Here is a 17,803-nt window from a genome sequence, read left to right as displayed (position 1 = left end):
TTTTGTCCTGTCTTGCCTTTCGTCGCCGACACGAGCGATCTCGGAACTGGAATTTTTGGGAGAGGCGGAATTTGAGGATTGTTACTAAGCGGCCATTTTGGGGTAACCTTATTTTGGGGTTGGTGACGCGGGGTTCTGAGTGGTTCATTTAATCGTCGACTTGTAATTTCGGGGTTTTCATGTCTTAAAAATAAATTTAGCAAGTACCACGATTGGTGTTGTATTTTTCAGGCTTAATTGTTTGTTGTTAACATTTATGAACGACCATGATAAACGCGTTGCATTTACCGTACACCCAAAAAGAATATTTTGTATCGTTTTACTGTTTGAACGAGGTGGAAGTTGTTGGGCAATTTGTTGAAACGAAATACGAACTTGGTCATTTACTTTTACATGGTTTCAGCGACGCAACGTTCTCCATTTCAAACATTTATTTTGACTTGTACGGTTACACTCTCGAGAACTGTTGCACTGCTAATATAATACTGTGGGATTTATATTGTTTAAGTCTAGCTACATACGTGCTTACTGTAACTAGTTTGTCGTGCGCTATATGTTGGCGCTCTGTATTTTTATATCCCTCTAAATTCTACGAAAATTACACGTGTAGTTAACATAACAAGCCTGACGCAACGTTGAATTCTCGTTTGTTGAAAGTTTGTTTCGAATAAATATCGCTGTATAAACGCTCTGCACAGATTCGCGTATGTACAAACGGTTACAGGTTTGTTTTCAAGTTTTTTTCTTTTTTTCTATATTTGGTCATCGAATTAATTTGCAATCGAAATGGACGGATTTTTAGCGACGAACGTTTATTGATACTACGTGCATTTTTATTAAATGGATTCCATATATTCTCATCCGGCTATAAACACTGAAATTTTATACAATTCTTGACAAGTTGACAATTTAAAAAATAGATTGTTCCCACGCTACGCGTAATAGCTGAAATATTCTATTAAAAGCACCGTCGTCTGTATCACTAAAATCTATACACACATAAAAAAATAATGAAAAAAGTCAAAAGGGAAAGAGAGGAACCAAAAACACATTTCCTCTGAAAATAAAATAATCGTTAGGAAATCCCTACAAATAAAACCGTGCGCTTATCCATTAAAATTGTAACAACTCCATATAAATCTGTTACGCACTTATCCAAGCGCAGAATCGGAATAACAATCACCCGATACGCGATAAAAATAAATTACATTCGTACCCTGAACGATCAACGCTCCTATAAAAAAGAAGACAACGACCATCTTCTCGCGTCTTCTTAGCTCGCCCCTTCGAACGATCTAGAAAAAAAAAAAAGAAAAACTCTGTACCAGCGAACCCACACCGCAAGCTATTATCGTAACAACTAAAGTGCGCGTCATACGCTCGAAATTTCCACGCAGGCGAAGACGTAGCACGCACCGAAAAATCGGTATATCCATGGATGTTCGCATGGTAAAAGAAGGGGCGATAAAAAGGGCGGCCCCCGCGGTATCGAGCCCTTCCGTCGTCGGCCATAAAACGCGAAGACAATCAAGAGGAAGAGCGCGACGATTCCATTTAACGGGCGATACCAGCCAAGGGCCAGGATCGCGCGCAGTGAAATACGCGCTCGCCACGCGGCGTCTCTTTACACCTGCGTGTACACCGCGGTTTCCACCGCGGACACACCCTGTATTACGATACGCGGTCGTAAAAGCAGCCTGTATCTTTTCGCTCATTAACTCGGCCGAACAATGAGCGTGGGTGTCGGCGTAGTACGTCGACGAGAGATCCTTTCAACCCCCGTCCATCCACACCCTTCTAGTGAGTCGCGCGGCGCGTGCGCGTACACCGAGCAGCGAGGCGGTTCGCGCGTAAAATCGGGCCGACCGGTGGCGGTCAGTCGCGCGTAATACGGCGCGGGGTGCGGTTCGTCCTGTATTCGTTCGTTGTCCTCGCTGTGGGCAATCTCTCCTCGAGACACGTCATCGGTCATACACGCTTTCCTTTGTACACACGCTCGTCTCGTGCTGTCTGTTTTTCCTGGAAATCGATCATGGCCGTTGTTCCGCGTACCCGTGCCACGCTTTGACGCGACGCCTCACCTTCCCGATCGTTCCGATGTCCCAGTTCGAAGGCAGTCGTGAATGGTGCGCGTAACGATAACCAGGAGCAGGGATGCGGTTCGCGGGAGGCTGGTGCGTCTTGCTGCTGGCGCTGACAGTGGGCCAGGGCATCCTCGACTACGCGGAGGCGTCCAACGATAACTGTGAGTACACGATTTTTGAAGCACGCCAGGATGTTGGCGTTTGAACGGTCGAGTGTTTCGTGCAGAGGTGCTTTGTGCAGATCTGGGATCGGGTTCGAGGATTTTTCATTGAGCGTTCGGTCGACAAGTGGTCGTGAGAATGACGGGGATGGAGGTTTCTAGCGCGGAGATGTATGGGTCGTTGTAAGGCGTGTATGAGGGGTTGGGGTTCGAGGTGTGGTTTGGTGGATGACTGGAGGATGTAGAACTATGATACTTTAGATGTGACATATATATGTAGAGTTGTGTATGGAATTTAAATAAGAAATCTGTGATGCAACGGGGTGATTGTGGATGTAGCGTCGGATGAGAGTAGAATAGGACAATTGCGTGCGAGGATCAGACGCGTATCTCGCGTCTGTCAGAATTTTTAGTTTAATATGTAATTCTATTAAATTATCGGTATACCAGGTTGTTTAGAATACATGTCTATTGCGTAGACACAGTACGTATTTCGTTTTATGTAGCAGCGTCTCGTTAAGGTTACAGATTGTTTGTATTAAAGATCTATTGCGCGACTTCGAAATATCGTCCTGTTAAATTGTCTAATTTTAATAGTATTCCAATTTGGTCTGAAATATTCGATATATATATTTTGATCAACCTATACAAAGGTTAATAAACAATTAAATTGTATTCACATTTCTAATAACTCTATTGCAGTTCCTATTTCAAGAAAAATGTATTAATTCGTAACAAGAGCTACGAGTTATCGAATATTTCTAAACCATAGGAACGATATAATGGGGATTAATGCGGCAAATTCATTAAAACTCAATAAAGATCACATTATTTTCTGACGATGTCAGTCACATATTGATATCTAATATTGAATTACCATTTAATCAGACCGATTTTCGATAGATCACGCTACCTTTGAAACATATCGTATTTTAATTCACAGTTATATATTATATTCATCCCCCTTTGCTTCGTTTAATTTCGTTATATCCACGACTCATTTACAGAGCGAACTATTATTACGAATGCTAGAATGTAACTACGAATTACATTGTAAACTATTTCTTTCACGTTTGCTACGTTTTATTATTTGTATACGTGGCCTTTCAGCTATTAGTTGTATGCGTAGCCTCTGCTTCTCCTACGTAGATCCGTGTCAGCTACAATAACACGAGTGCACGCACAAAGATAGAAGAATAAACAACAATATTCTTACACCACTCCCGCTCGCAGTAGGTTTTAACGTCAACTTAGGAAAGTTTTTGTCCCAAGCAGATACAAGTGCACGTTCCAAAAGTTTCTCACTCGGTGTAGAGGTCGTATTGCTCTTATAACGTAGCTCGCAGTTTCCTAAACTTGTTGTCCCCGATTCAGAGCGAGTTTAAAACAAGATATCACAATTTTCGTTTCTGTATCTTGGAAAATTTTCATCAAATTGCGTTGGAACTTTCATGTAATTATTTTAGCTGTTTAATGGAGAGTCCACGTTAATTGGCAGCGTACAGCGTTCGCTCATTCGTGTGATTATCGTATTCAGAGGAAGGTTGTGCAAACTATTATCATATACTGTGTATGTTTACTGGTGATACATTTATTGTAATATTATAGATAACGAGTACATATTCGATTAAGTGTCGTGTGCTATTCCATAAATGAATTTGATAAATATGTACTTGCTCTTCATTCTAGAAATCTGCTTATCTACTTGTCGTAATTGGTACCAGTGGTTATGTTTCCTAGCACAGGATTAATATTAATTATCCAATTCATATTGTAATTCTGTTAGTATCAATTATATTTCCTACAGCTGTAAAAAATAAATCGCACGACTAATAACCGACCAACCAATTAATTTGAAATGTAAATACAATCAAAGAGAGAAAGCTCACATTCCTCAACGCATTAGATTTCCTTGAATCCAACGATGGATAAGTTCTCAGTCATTACACTCGACAACAAACGAATTCATTGCAAGCGATCGTCATTTACTATGATCGAATATACTTAAATCTGCCATGTACGCATAATTTCACGAAGGCGTTTTGACCGCGGAAACAGTCATCCTGAGATAGATTAACGGCTGACAAACCAGTGTCCAGGTGAATTTTGCTCGCGTATCGCGTTCGAAATTACGGTATTTCATCGTTGACAAAGCGTTCCAACCATATGTACAGTAGGGGAGAGAGAGAGGGAGAGAGAGAGGGTGAGGGTGGTCCACGCGATCCAATTCTAATGCGATCCATTCAGCAAGATTTACGTTGGCATCCGCGACGAACACGGGGAGAGGGTGAGATATTTGCCAGCCGCATTTACATGCATAATTATCGTGGATCGAAGGTAGCTTGAAATATTCCCTTGGATCGCTCGAATCGGAAGATATCGCGTAGCTTGTGCTCGTTGCCGTTGATAAAAACTGACTTCCCAGTGTTTCCTACGTAATGTATGCGTTTGATAAATATTGCTGGCCAAATGGATAGATAACTGTTGTTTTCCGTGATTTCCTCGTTACTTTTGGATGCCAGCTTCTCCGTGTCTCCAGAATTGTTTAGTCCAATGTTGTCTGCGAGGATTTGCAGGAAACCAAGGAGGGTATGTAGCGAACGATACGCATTGTGGAAGCGTAGTTATGAAGTACGAGGAGTTGATTGGTGTTCGTAGTTTGTTGGGGATAGTTATCGATGTTTTTGAATAGGTTTGTTCGTGAAGTAGGTTAGCAAGCTTTTAAGGAGAATGCGCAGTTCAATTTGGACGATACAGGTCTTAAATCACTTCTGAGAATTCAGTAGATTTAATTAAATAATTGTAAATAATCGTCCGCATATATAGTTGTATGTATCATTACAGTTTTTATCATTAACGCACCCTTCAGAAATGAATTTTATCCATTTTAAATCGCACGTGCGATCGATTTCGAGAATAGCGTGCATTCTCTTACTTTTTAAATGGGTCAATTTTAAACTCGGCACATGAATATTCAGTAAATGTTTATTTAAGCATAATTGCACAATTGCATCATTATTAGGTGCAATTAATTTGGCTGGTATTTTCATATTTCCATATTTTTAACCGATCGTAATTTCTGTTTCAGTAATTGCTACATAAATAATATCATCGCTGTTATTTGCAGCAGGCGACAAAGGATACGTGGATGTATTTTATGTTCGGATGTATTAAATTCGTCAATGTGTGCCCAGGCTATTAACAATTCCGTTATAAAATATTCAACGGGTCTTATGTCAGCAAAGGGATATTGGAAATATCTCGAGAAAACCATTTGCCCTATATTTCGGGAACTGTATTAGTACCGAGACTGTGATTTATTAGGAAATATGTAGGTTAAATTTTATCTGCGAGAAATGGAACGTGGTGCGTCCGACTTGGTACAACTAACAGATAAAAATGTTATACCTCTGTGGAATTTTTAGCGTTTTTATTGACACTTTTTAGTAAAGTAAAGATGTAAATGTACACTTTTCTCTCTGTATTAATGATTTTAGACGCAGAGAGGTCCATGGCGAAGGCGCTGGAGGTCCTAACAGTGCTTGGACTTAAACTATATTTCGACCAAAGAGACACAGATGGGGTCTTTTCTTTACTGATCAGCGAAACACCTTTTAGAGAACACGATCTGTTTTAATTCGCAGGGCATTACTCATCGTATCGCGTGACAAAATTGAAGATCAACTTTATTTTAGAGAACCACTCCACTTTGACAAATACTATACATTATTTATATTTATCCAACTATTACCCTCACCCTATCCACAACGAAGTTAAACCATAGCATCAACGTACCAACAAACCAAATTGTAGCTAAAGACACCCATTGCTCCACTCGACGAAACGCGCAACCGAGAGAAACTTATCGAGAAAGAGACCACCGTTCCGAGCGATCTCGGCGTCGAAGCTCACCGAATCAGATTGCACGGCGCTCTCGAGCGATATCTCGATCGCGATTTCTCGAAGGAAGCAAACCAGCGCCCGCCGCGCCTCGACCCTCAGACCTTAGCGGCGATAACATTGTTTCCCTCGTATTCGCGGTGGCCCTGTAGCCGTGTTAGCAGATAAAATCCACGAGCCGGCGGGCGCGCGAGTCTCTCTCGGCTCGGTCGAAGAGAAGTTTGTTGGCGCGAGCAACGCTCGGCCAAAGTGCTCCTCGCAACTTAATATGATAGCGCTCGGTTGCCGCTCAGACGAGCCGTGCCGCGCTCGAAGAGAGAGAGTAATATTGATCGACGGGCCAAGCAGCGGACTTATGTCGTCCCGAGAGGGTAGCGAGGCGGGTAGGGTGGCGAACGCGAGGGTGAGTCGCGCTCGAGGGTGCCACGACGAGCCGGGGCGAAGAGAAAGAGAGCGAGCGGCAGAGAGGCAGAGGACACCAGGGAGGGGTTGGCGGTTGCCGGAGGGTCGAAGGGCCAACGGGCACGACCATGGCCAAAGGGTGCCCTCTCTTTGTCCTTCCTCTCTCCCTGTCTCCAGTTTTCCTCCTTTTCTCTCGCCCCTCCATTCTGGTTTTCTCTCTTTCTATTTCGCTTCGTCTCTCACCTGGTTTGTTTTGCAGGCGACTTTTCGTGGGACTCGAAGTTCCTTGTAGTCCCAGTCTCAAAGTTCTCTTTTGAATGGCCGTTTCTTCGTACCGCGCGCGGACGTTTTCAGTTTTTTCTATGCCTCCTCGTTTGTCCCGCCCTTGCCACGGCGATTCCATTTTCTTCTCTGGTCGAACTAGCTTTCCTGGGGCAGCATCGTGCGTTAAATGTGTTTGCGTGTTTCAAATTTCACTCGCTACGCTCGATTATCAACGCATACCACGCCGTTTACGATTTTCCGTGTCAGAGAAATTCTCCTCGCGAAAGAATCTTCTCTAGTTTTGCCGGAATCCGAAAGAAATTCAAGCTGTGCATCATTGAGAACCAGCAATCTGTGTTCCAACCCAGTTTCCGCGGTTTCAACTATTTTTCTTTTAAATGCACTTAGATTAAGTTAAGGTAGGTTCAGTTGAGTGAAGTTAGATTAGGCTATCGGAGCAGAGAGCGGCGAGAGGGTAAGGAGAGGTTGGTGGTTGCTGGAGGCTCGAAGTAGTAATACAGAGGCCATGGCCAAAGGGTGTTCCTCTTTTCCTCTCGCATCAATTTTCCTTCTTTTTTCCCCCCTTTCTTTTCATTTCTCTTTTTTCCATGCCCCTCGCACACACGGTTTGCTTTTCACGCGACTTTTCGCGGGACCTGACATTCTTTGCAGCTTCCATCTCAAATTTCCCTCTCCGAGGGACCATTTTTTTTTCGTACGGCGTGCGGTTGATTTCATTTTTTGCCTCTCTCCCTCTCTCTTTTTTTTTATTTCTTTTCGTTACGCGCGCGCGTCCCTCCTCTTTCCGCCTGGCTCTTCCGGTTCTCCGTTCTCGGTCCACTCGCTTGTTCTCCATGTTTCAATGTCTTTTTCCCTGCTGCTCGTTTCCGTTTTATTACCTGGGAACTTTCATCATTTTTATTCGCCTCGTGGAAATTTGATAGTCTCGCAGTCAGGCGGCCGGTTACGCTGGAAGGGTCGAGGATACGCGATTCCCGTCCGGAAAATGCCGCTATCTTTCGTACCTTCTACCGGTTGCAACCGGGAGGCGACTTCCGCGGAGAAGCTTTTTCTCTGCGCGCGAGGATTTACGGGTGTCAAGGAGGAACTGATGCGCGATGTGACTCGTGTACGACGAATAAGAGCAAAAGATCGGTATATATTTTCTGTACATTACAAACTCGATTTTTCTCGCTAAAATAATCATCGACAGTCTTTTTCAACGTAATGTGTTATTCGTGTTTCGCCATAATTAATTGTATAGAACGGAATAGAACGCTTCGAAAACGAATTTCTCGATCGCTCGTCGTTAATGACGAACAAGATGTCAGATTTGATCCTGTACACGCGTATTACAGATACTACGCTTGTTCATTGGTAATGTGAATGGAACGTAGGGAAAAGCTGATTAATAACTGTGATTACTGTTACCAAATTCGTTCGATTGATCGCGCTGCAAGTGCTTTATCGTGCCAATCCTAGGGTGTTTTTGTGGGGTAGTTTGTAACGTGGAAAATCGACATCGATACAATTAAATGACCAGCGAGCAGGATCGTCGATGTCGAGTTAATTTTCTTTTATCATACTGGATATTAAATGGAAATTTAAACAATGAGGAGTGACTATTGTTTGCATATAATAATTATCCCGTATATGTAATTACTGTGACCCAGTACGACGTTCACGATGGTAATTTCAAAATAATCTACTGTCCTCGCTGAGAACGTACTCTAAACGCGGAGCGAAGAATATAATTTTTCGAATAAAAAAAGGTTCTGCCATTGCAACGAAAGAGAATTCCTCTGCTCCTCTGCCGCTTCACGTTTTTTCCAATTCTAGATTCATAATTCTGCCGCTCGACGGGTTAATCTTTTTTAAAGACATTTCAAAAATGGATAACCCGTGAATTACAAAACGTTTGCTGGCCCACTGAATGGAGCGAAGTATAAAGTACAGTTCCATCTCGTAAATGGGGCTGATCGCGTATAACGTCAATTATTTTCTGATGGAATTTATGACGCAACGAAATTTGCGCGAACGAACTATTATAGAACGAGCTTTCGAGAGTGGGGGGCCATGGAAAGCCAGACAGGTTTATATTATTCTGGCAAAGGTTATTGGAACTATCGACGGTATTCAATTAACAATAAAGTACCGATACATCCCTGTGCACGATTAACTAGTTTGCATAATAGATTCAGATAAGCTGAATCTATTGATTCGCTGTTTTACGTTCCTGGTACGATAAATACACTATACGTAGTATCTCCTGTCATTCTTCAGCTCGATATCGACCGATTAAACGATATCGAATCACTATTCAATAGTACGAATGATATTTCACGAGGACGCTGCACTCCCCTTTCCGTCGCCTTCGATTCCCACCCCTCGATAAATTAATAAACTTCAATCCCAGGAACTTCTGTCGAAACCCCTTGCGCTTCGTACAGTCGCGAGCACATTCGATATTTCGCGCTGCACCCCGCGCGATTTATCCGTGCTACAGGTGTTCCAGTAATTTTAGATGCGGTAAGTACACCGGATGCTTCACACGACGCGCACGTTACAGGTGTTTTAGGCACTCTTGGTACCTCGTGGTAATCTCGAGGCTTTACGTTAGGTTAGTAGACGTTCTAAATATTCCAGGCATGTCTTCCACCGACCTAAATATTATGTTTTAAGCTATTCGAGCTAACCCATATAACCGTTCGAGGCATGCGAGCCGCCTTGGCCAACCCCCGACGATTCATTCGTGCGACGCGCCCTCGTCGTTCGTCTCGCCGTGTAATGCACGTGTCTCTCTGCGAAAGCATTCGGGAACGCAGTTGTCTCCAGCGGAAGTCAGCGTTTCTTTCCTGAGGACAGTTTTATCGAGGATCTCGCGCTGAGTTTCTAAGAGCGTTCCCAGGCCACGTTCGAGCGGATCTCGTAGCTGCAAACCACGCCATGCGGAAAACTGTCTCATGGTTGCGCCCTGTCCCGATAGCCCCGAGCAACAACCGGCGAAAACTTTTCAATCGAGTTTCTTCTTCGTAGCCGAACCGCCCTCGCGTCCCTTCTTCGCCCTCTGCCTGCCTCGATCGTTTTTATTCCCGCCCTCGTCCGATCCGAACGAACGCCGCGAACGTCGACTTTCAGCCCGTGAAATTGTCGCGGCACCCGAGTTTTATCGAATTCGCGAATTAATTTACCCCCTTCCGGGCACCCTCTGCAGTTCCCCGCGCCGATTCGCGCGCGTCACGATTCATTTGCTCCGAGCGAGTTGGCTCGTGACGGAGAGGAAGACTCCTCCTGCGTTTGATCGCGTGGAGAACGGCTATGGGAAGAGAAATTAGGAATTGTTTCGAGAGGAAACGAATTGGAGGTGTGTGTGGAATCTTTTATTTGGCTCGATGGGTATCGAATCGCGGCTGTGTGGAGTCTTCTGTTTTTGTTTCGAAGAGGAATTTTTGGTTTCCGCGGCTGGTGTGCTTCTGTTAACGAGATTCTGCGTTCTTCTGAGTAGATACTGTTTCGACGAAGATCGTGTTTTCGTGTTTTAGTATCTCTAAGAGTTACGAGTAATTTTAGTTAAAATGATCAATCTCAAGTGCTTGCGAAACAAATTCTTATTTGCGTTCAATCAAGCATTCAAGTTCCAAAGCATCCATTGTTTAAATATCGAAAAAGTTACGTCGATACGAGTAAAATCGAATGTTGACTTTGTTCGTCAACGATGCGTCATTTTAAGCCACTTGACTCGCACGCAGAGTACCGTGGGAGTACATGTTTTTTTTTTGTTTTTTTTTTCATTCCTCTTATCGCATCGAATTCGGTAGACCGAGGTTAATCGCAGGCGCATCGAGATCGAATTCGAGCTATTATCCCGGCGATGCGCGAATCAATCGGTCGTCAATCGATTGGATAATTCGACCTAGCTTGCCAACAGCCGGGACAGACATCAGGCCCCGATGTCTGGTGCACTCGAGTGGATTTAAAAGTCGATAAAATTGTTTCTTATCAGCGCGAGCGGTTACTAGCAACCGGGACGACAATTGGGTTTACAGGCAATTTTACTCCGTTGGCTGTTCTCTGGAAACTTTCTGAGGCCCTAGAGGAATACAATTAATTTCTTCTTCTTAGATTCTGTGCAAATATTCATGGAGACTCGATCCACCCTTCTTTACATTATATTTTGTACTCTACTTTGGATACTTTTGAACAACATAAATTTACACGAAGAATAACCATATTTATTTCGAACTGTCTATTGGTTCTATCTTGCCTCGAAGGACTTCTCTGATCGATTGATCCTTGCGAAGAAGTCTATCGTCCGGCAGAGCCTTCTTACAATTTTTGTAGTACGATTGGCTAAACCAGTGCTTTGGCATTAGCCAATCGTATGTTTATTTAATGCTGCCTCTTCTTGTGCCCTTATTTGGTACTTCTCCAAGACTCCTTTGGAAATTTCCTTGGATTCATAGAGTCGAAACCTATTACCAAAGCCATCGACTAAGATTTATTACTGACACATCCAGAGAAAGTTAGCTAAGAACGTTTCCACGCAAATGGCTTCATTGGCTCGCCACTTGTAGCGAGAAAGGTCTCTCACTGTGGCTCGTTGCTAGTCGCAGCAATGCTCGGTCTGACCCGTGGATCTTCTGTTCGCAGATCAAATAAGCGACGTGTGCAAGAAGAATTACATGCGGGACGTCTACAGGAAAATAGACGGGGCTGTTCTGATCTCGCAGCTCGAGAAGGACCTCGACTGCATCATCACCTTCCAAACGCATAGCATCCTCCAGCGGTTCATGCTCCGGTTCGACCAGCTGCAATTGGACTGCAACGATCACCTCTACATCTACGATGGCGCGCACGTGATCAGCAGTTACAAGGTAAGTCTTCCCGCGTTCCATCCGAGGGGATTCCGGTTCCACGGGACTTCGTCGATCCGTCACCGCGATACGGAGCCCTGATCTGCATCCAAATTGGTATGCCCAGGCTGGATGTAATATCGCCGCTTAGCCGGGTACCTCCGTCCCGTGGAAACAGTTTTCGGCTCGTGCACACCGACGTTCGCGAGCCAGTTGTGTTTCTCGCTCCTCGTTCAGAATGAATTCCTCGTGATTTCTTGGCGAGCAGGAAATACTTGCGAATGAATCCGGTGGTTGTTCGCGCAGTCGATGTACAGATTAGTGGCGTAAATGATTTAAATTGGTTCAGACCAGATGAAACGTAGGAATTACGCGAAAGCTAGTGTCGTAGGGAATTTTATCATGCATAAATCGAATTTGGGTTTGGGTAGAAAAGATTCTGTTCTGATGCAGAGAATAGCTGTCTTATTACAACGAAAACTTGTAAGACAATACTTGAGTAACGTATAGTCGTAATAAGATTCAAACGAAACATTCATTCTCTGTTAGTCTTGTATAACATTGAAATTCTAGCGAGCTTTCGCGTAAGAAAATAAACATGATATTCAGATCGCTGCGCTGTATGTTCGATGAAGCTGAATCCACGCGTTGAATCGCGAGGAGCGCACAATCCTTCGTCCGTTTCTTCTAAAAGCAGAAGCGATATGAAGACTGGCTCAATTTTTTACCAACGATCATAAATAACCCGAGGAGATAAACGCGATCTTTCTCTCCAGGACGAGACCTTCGAATTTCGTAATCGCCCTCATCGATCAAAAGGCGGAGCGCTAATTGCAGCGGGGGAACCGCGTTATTTTTCCGTGATTACCGTCGAATGACAATGGCTGCCGGTCGATGGGGGGCTGAGTTCCAGTTGTCGCGACCATTTTGATGCGTTCCGTGGTCATTATGAATTCCGAGCATGGCCACTGCCTTCGAGACGCTGGAAACTTGCACCGTTAATCAAGATCCCGCCTCCCGGCGGCGGAAGGCACGCTTCGTTTGCCAGTTCTTCTCCTCCGCCACGATCGACAGGGGAATCGATCTGAAATTATTCGTCGACGCCACTCGGCCGCGTGATTCGAGGAACGGTTGTATAATTCTTCCGCGGATCCGCGCCAGCCGATGTAACTCATTTGTATGGGGCACGTCGACGGATTGATTGTGTCTCAGCTTCCGTGACGTTTGCCTGTGCGTTACATTCGCTGTTTTATCAGTTGCGACACGTGGCGAGTATCCTGCGCGTCTGATCTGCCTGGATCGGGTGCTCCAAGTTCGTTTCATTGTCACGCGTGTTAGAAGTACAGGTAACTGGTTTACAACACGGTGGATGGGTTCCTATAAAATGACGTGTTGCGTGGGAGCTTCTTATATGGGACTCGGAGATAGTATAAAAAAGGAAGTTACGTTTCGAAGAGTCATTGAAAATAAACATTTCTTTTTCATTCCATGTAAGGAACTATCTTTTTATTAAAAATATAAAGGTGTTTATTAGAGAGAAGCTTCGCCACGGATGGCACGTAAACTGTGCATGACACTCTCCACTATGACATCGGAATAGAGTTATAAATGAATAGACTATAATTTATTTATACGTTTTCGTGTAAAGTTACTACAGTTCATTATTCCTTCTCGTTATCACTTTAAGGTAATTTAGTTCTTAAATGTGTTAAGTAAAAATTAATTTATCTAGTGCTGTTGGAGTATAGTGTCGTGCAAAGATTTTCGCAATTTTCTTGTTAGAGCGAAACTTTGTCACAGGTTGCAGTGTTATACGAGAGTCCCTGTAATTTATCGTATCGTGTTAGAGCAAAATCGTGTCGTAGGATGTCGTGCTGTAGAAGAGTTTAGCTGTATACCAAATGCTTCGAATTGTCTTCTATTACAGAGATACAGCGATCGATTTAAGCGCGCTTTATAGTTGTTAATATAGCAATCAGTTTCCAGCTTGAAAAATGAACGCAATGTTCGCGAACGCTGGTTCTTTGCTCCACGAATTCGAAGCCCCATGGAAACGAGATTATGCGTTCGTTGTGCGAGCTGGTCACGCGATATCGTAATTTTTCCGGGATTAAAAAGTTTAGCGGGAGGAATAATTTTAGTTGTATTTTCAAGCTGACCTAGATTTTTAGCAGTTAAACGTTAGGACCTTCGTAGATAACATATTTTACATATTCGTTTCGAGGCAGGTATTTTCTAACGATCGACGATGTCGTTCTCTTCTACAACAATAATCCTCAAATTTACGATGGATTTTTTCAAATATCATTGCTAACCAACCAATTAATTACAGTTTATTGTAACCCTCCTTTCTTATAAACCAGTTTGCCACTTTTAATTTCACTGAATCACAGCCACGCAGATTTGCGCCCCGAAATTACATCACAAATTTCCCTGGCTGCGGCTTATCATCGCGTTGAACGTAAAACTGACAGGCAGTTAAGAGTCTATTTATTAAAAACATCAGAAGCACGGCTGAACGTCCGCGAGCGTTTTCATTCCTGCTCGTAGACATGGTAAATCGTGCGTATTTATTCCCGTGGCCAGGAAATGGGAATAAGGGCGGCTACGTCGCGGATCCCAGAGCGATGGATGGTTGCCGATGGCCTCGTCTACGGCAATTTATGAAAAATAAATGGTAACGACGCTCCTCGTGAAATGTTATATCTTTCCACCCTGAATTACTCGGCCCTGCGCGTCTCGTATCGCGCGTACCTTTCATCCCCTTACGCGTACCTCTGCGCGTCCTTAAACACACGTACATCCGTCTGTCCTCGGCTTTACACGACGAGTAAGCAGACGAATTCGAAGATGTCTCAATTTTTATTTTTTATCCACTTCACTAGTCCATCTTATGTAATATTATCTTCGTTGCATGTTACAATTTCTGGATACAGATGGGTATGGAATTCCCAAAGGATGGAAGATTCGTCAAATACGATCACGATAATGTAATAATGAGGAGACAATTACGTGATTATTAATAATCGATACGCGACAATATGAGGGATTTTAATTTGTTAATAAAAAGGTTGATGAGGAACTCGTAGCTTTGTGATAGTAATATACGCACGTGTAAAGGAAGAAATAATGCGCGTACACGCGTGCAATAACGAATGCGGTAGGAAAGCCTGAGAGCGAACGCAATTTTGCATAATGGCGGTTTAACTTTAATCTTTTTTATGATCTACGTAATGGCCCGTTAAACGCGCCTTTTATTACTGCCTCTGCCCTTTTTCTTATTCGTCCTTGTTTTTTTTTTTAAGCAGGTCGACGCTCTCCCTTGCCATGGTACGCTTTTTGTTTGCGTTTCTCTCTTTTCTCCCGGCGAGAGACACCTTAATTTCTCGCGAGCCACCCCCGAATTCGCTGATTGGATCGAGCGTCGCGCGCTGGAAGAGGATTTCGCTCGAAAACGCTCGGAATGCGGCGCGTAAACGAGAAAGGGGTTACCGTGCGGTAATGCGGCCAATTGGATTTTCGCGATACACCTTTATTTCGGAAAAAGAAACGGGCGAACCGCGCAGTGATTTGTGTAACGCGGCAGAATGTGGGTCGCGCACCGTTTGTTCGGTTTGTTATTTCGAAATTGGACGTTCTTCGGCCACTAACCGCTCGAAATATTCTTTTTCTATTCGTCAACGCGTTCACTCGAAGTTTCGATTGAACTAGAACTTCTGATTGTCACAGTCGTAACGCGAAACACGCAGGTTGTCTTCCCAACATCAGTTTACGATGTCCATTATTCAAATCTTCGCTTGTTCCGCCAATACTCGCGCGTCTTTCGGTGTAGAACAACCTTAAATTGTCCTGGAATTTCCCCCGTGGTTGACAGTCGGTTTAATACACGAGGGAATTATTCTTTCATGGCGCGATCGATCGTCAGAGACTTCCATTTACATCGAGCACCCGGAACTGTGTTGCAAATATTCGCAAAATTTTATCTCATAGCGTGTACGTCGTGTTGGATGATTTTTAATTGTACTGTTTCAATTGTTACGCGTCAAACGAGAACTATATGCTCTTGAGAAAACTCTGATTCGTGGAGAAGAGTGTTACCAACGCTGTGCTAAATTAAATAAAGGAACCACTTGGTCCCTCGTCGTGCAGATCGATCGCGAGATGTCGGAATAAGTCCTGTTTCGGCTCGCGACACTCGCGGCGGAATCGCGCGATGAATTATCGAGAAAAATCGGGGCGAAAATACGAAGGGATGTTTCTCTTAAGGACGCCTGCGCGACGTTCAAGCCACAAAATATCGACTTTTCGTGTGTTCCATCTTTCACAGATAGCGGGGGGGACACGATGAACGTTGGAAAGTGGGCCGCGTGATTATTTCGACGATTTCTAGTCGATCGGCTAACCTATTTACTCGTTATTCTAGGAAAAGGATAATGTCGAACCAACTGAGATCGTTAAGGGGAATTTCGTTGCGAATGTTACTTAAAACTTACGCAAAAATCAGGTACTCGACACAGGAATGATTAATAAGGACATAGAGATATAATTGGTAATATCAAAGAACCAGTAATTATTAACTAAGAGGTATTATACTCAAGAAAAATACTCTGAAAAGTTTTCGACATCGTTTCGTATAATAATACAGATCGTATAACAAGAAATGAACTGATACGATGTTTCATAAAGTGTTTCATGGGTGAGTAATATATCTTCAAGTGGAAACAACGGATTGTATAAGAATACAATTTTTCATGAAATGTTTCACGGGTAAGTAGTAGAGATTCAAGCGGGAACAAGCACAGAAATTGTTGAAATGGACGTCTCACGTGTCGTGACGTGTTTATAGAGACACCGTAGCAGCGCTGGGCACCTCTTACCTAATCATTACTCATTCCAAAGACGAATCAACAAGTCTCCCTCGGATTGCAACCGAGACAGCGCCATTCAGCCTGCTTTCAGAGTCCATCTTCTTGCAATTAACTATACGCGTGTCCAGAACACGTGCACTTGCCCCTCGAATAATGATCCGCGGCACATTGTTGCTGTTTCACCGTACAAAAATGACAATGCGCACGAGCGTAGTTGAATTTATGGTTGCACGCTAACTGCAGCTTCCATGCGTTATATTAACGACGTAGAATAATGATTTAGGGGTGGTTGCGAGGCGTAGACTCCGTTTTTATACTCTGATCGATAGTTCGTTCGAGACGAAAGGTTGACTGTGTAATATAGAAACTTTAGTCGTTAATAACAAATTCGCTAACAATATTAATTAATCACTGAGGGTGTAATTAACTTAATACAGATATTACGGTTTCTTGACACAAATTTTTCTAATTGAATTTATAAGTCGAGTTAATAATTTTTCTACTTTTCATGAAAAGTTTGCATACGACTCGACCAGAGAAATTTTCCTGCAGACGACGCTGCTACGACTGTTTTTACAGCTATGCATCGTTCATCTGTGCGAGCAACGCGATGTTGTTTCATTTCTAATTGTATTTTTAAGAGCTACAATATCAGAGTGTCGATATTAAGAGAAGCTTCTACGTGGTCATTAGATTCATCCCTTTCACGTTGCGAGGGTAACTCCTTTATTATTATGGAAGTTGGGAACTTGTTGGGAGTTGTGTTTGCTATGCGAGATTTATCGGCAATCGGCTGTAAATGGCCGACGATATGTATTATACTCCATGAATAGGGGAGGTTTGGGGTGGTCTCTGGGCGAATCTTGAAATTGACAAGTTTGGCTCCGATGATTACCAGTTTCTCAAGTTTGGGCACGTTTTGGCAGCGAATATTGATACCTCTTCATGGAAGATTTCATTCGAAAGCAATTAAAAATAGAGACCAAAATCCTGGACTATTTTTATGTTTTCTGTCAGGTTCTCGAGTTGACAAATGCAGTTGTTTGTTGCATCAATTTCTTTAATTGCAAACAGTATTTATGGATTTTAATCATTTGTTTTACTCATTCCTCGATTATCGATGAACTTTAAGACGTTACTTCGTATCATCTTTATTAGTTTTTCTTCGTAGGAACAGCGAAATATCGCAATTTCATTAGAACGCGAGGGGGTGCGTTATTAAACGCGTGGGGATTAAATAACCCCGTAAAAATGATCCGCATGGTTTTCTC

The 17,803-nt window shown here is 43.3% G+C and overlaps 1 protein-coding gene across 1 annotated transcript in view; it reads left to right on the top strand.

Annotated features, from left to right (window-relative positions):
• The window catches only part of LOC143424035 (uncharacterized), a 174,112-nt gene that overhangs the window by 88,633 nt on the left and 67,676 nt on the right, over window positions 1–17,803 (top strand). Inside the window, exon 2 of the mRNA XM_076895843.1 lies at window positions 11,462–11,685. Within this exon, the coding sequence (XP_076751958.1) occupies window positions 11,462–11,685 (224 nt within the window). The remainder of the gene's footprint in view (window positions 1–11,461; window positions 11,686–17,803) is intronic.

This window comes from Xylocopa sonorina, chromosome 5, assembly GCF_050948175.1.
Source record: "Xylocopa sonorina isolate GNS202 chromosome 5, iyXylSono1_principal, whole genome shotgun sequence".
Taxonomy (NCBI): Eukaryota; Metazoa; Arthropoda; class Insecta; order Hymenoptera; family Apidae; genus Xylocopa; species Xylocopa sonorina.
The sequence above is the reverse complement of the archived record's forward strand: the minus strand, read 5'-3'. Positions and strand labels throughout refer to the sequence as shown.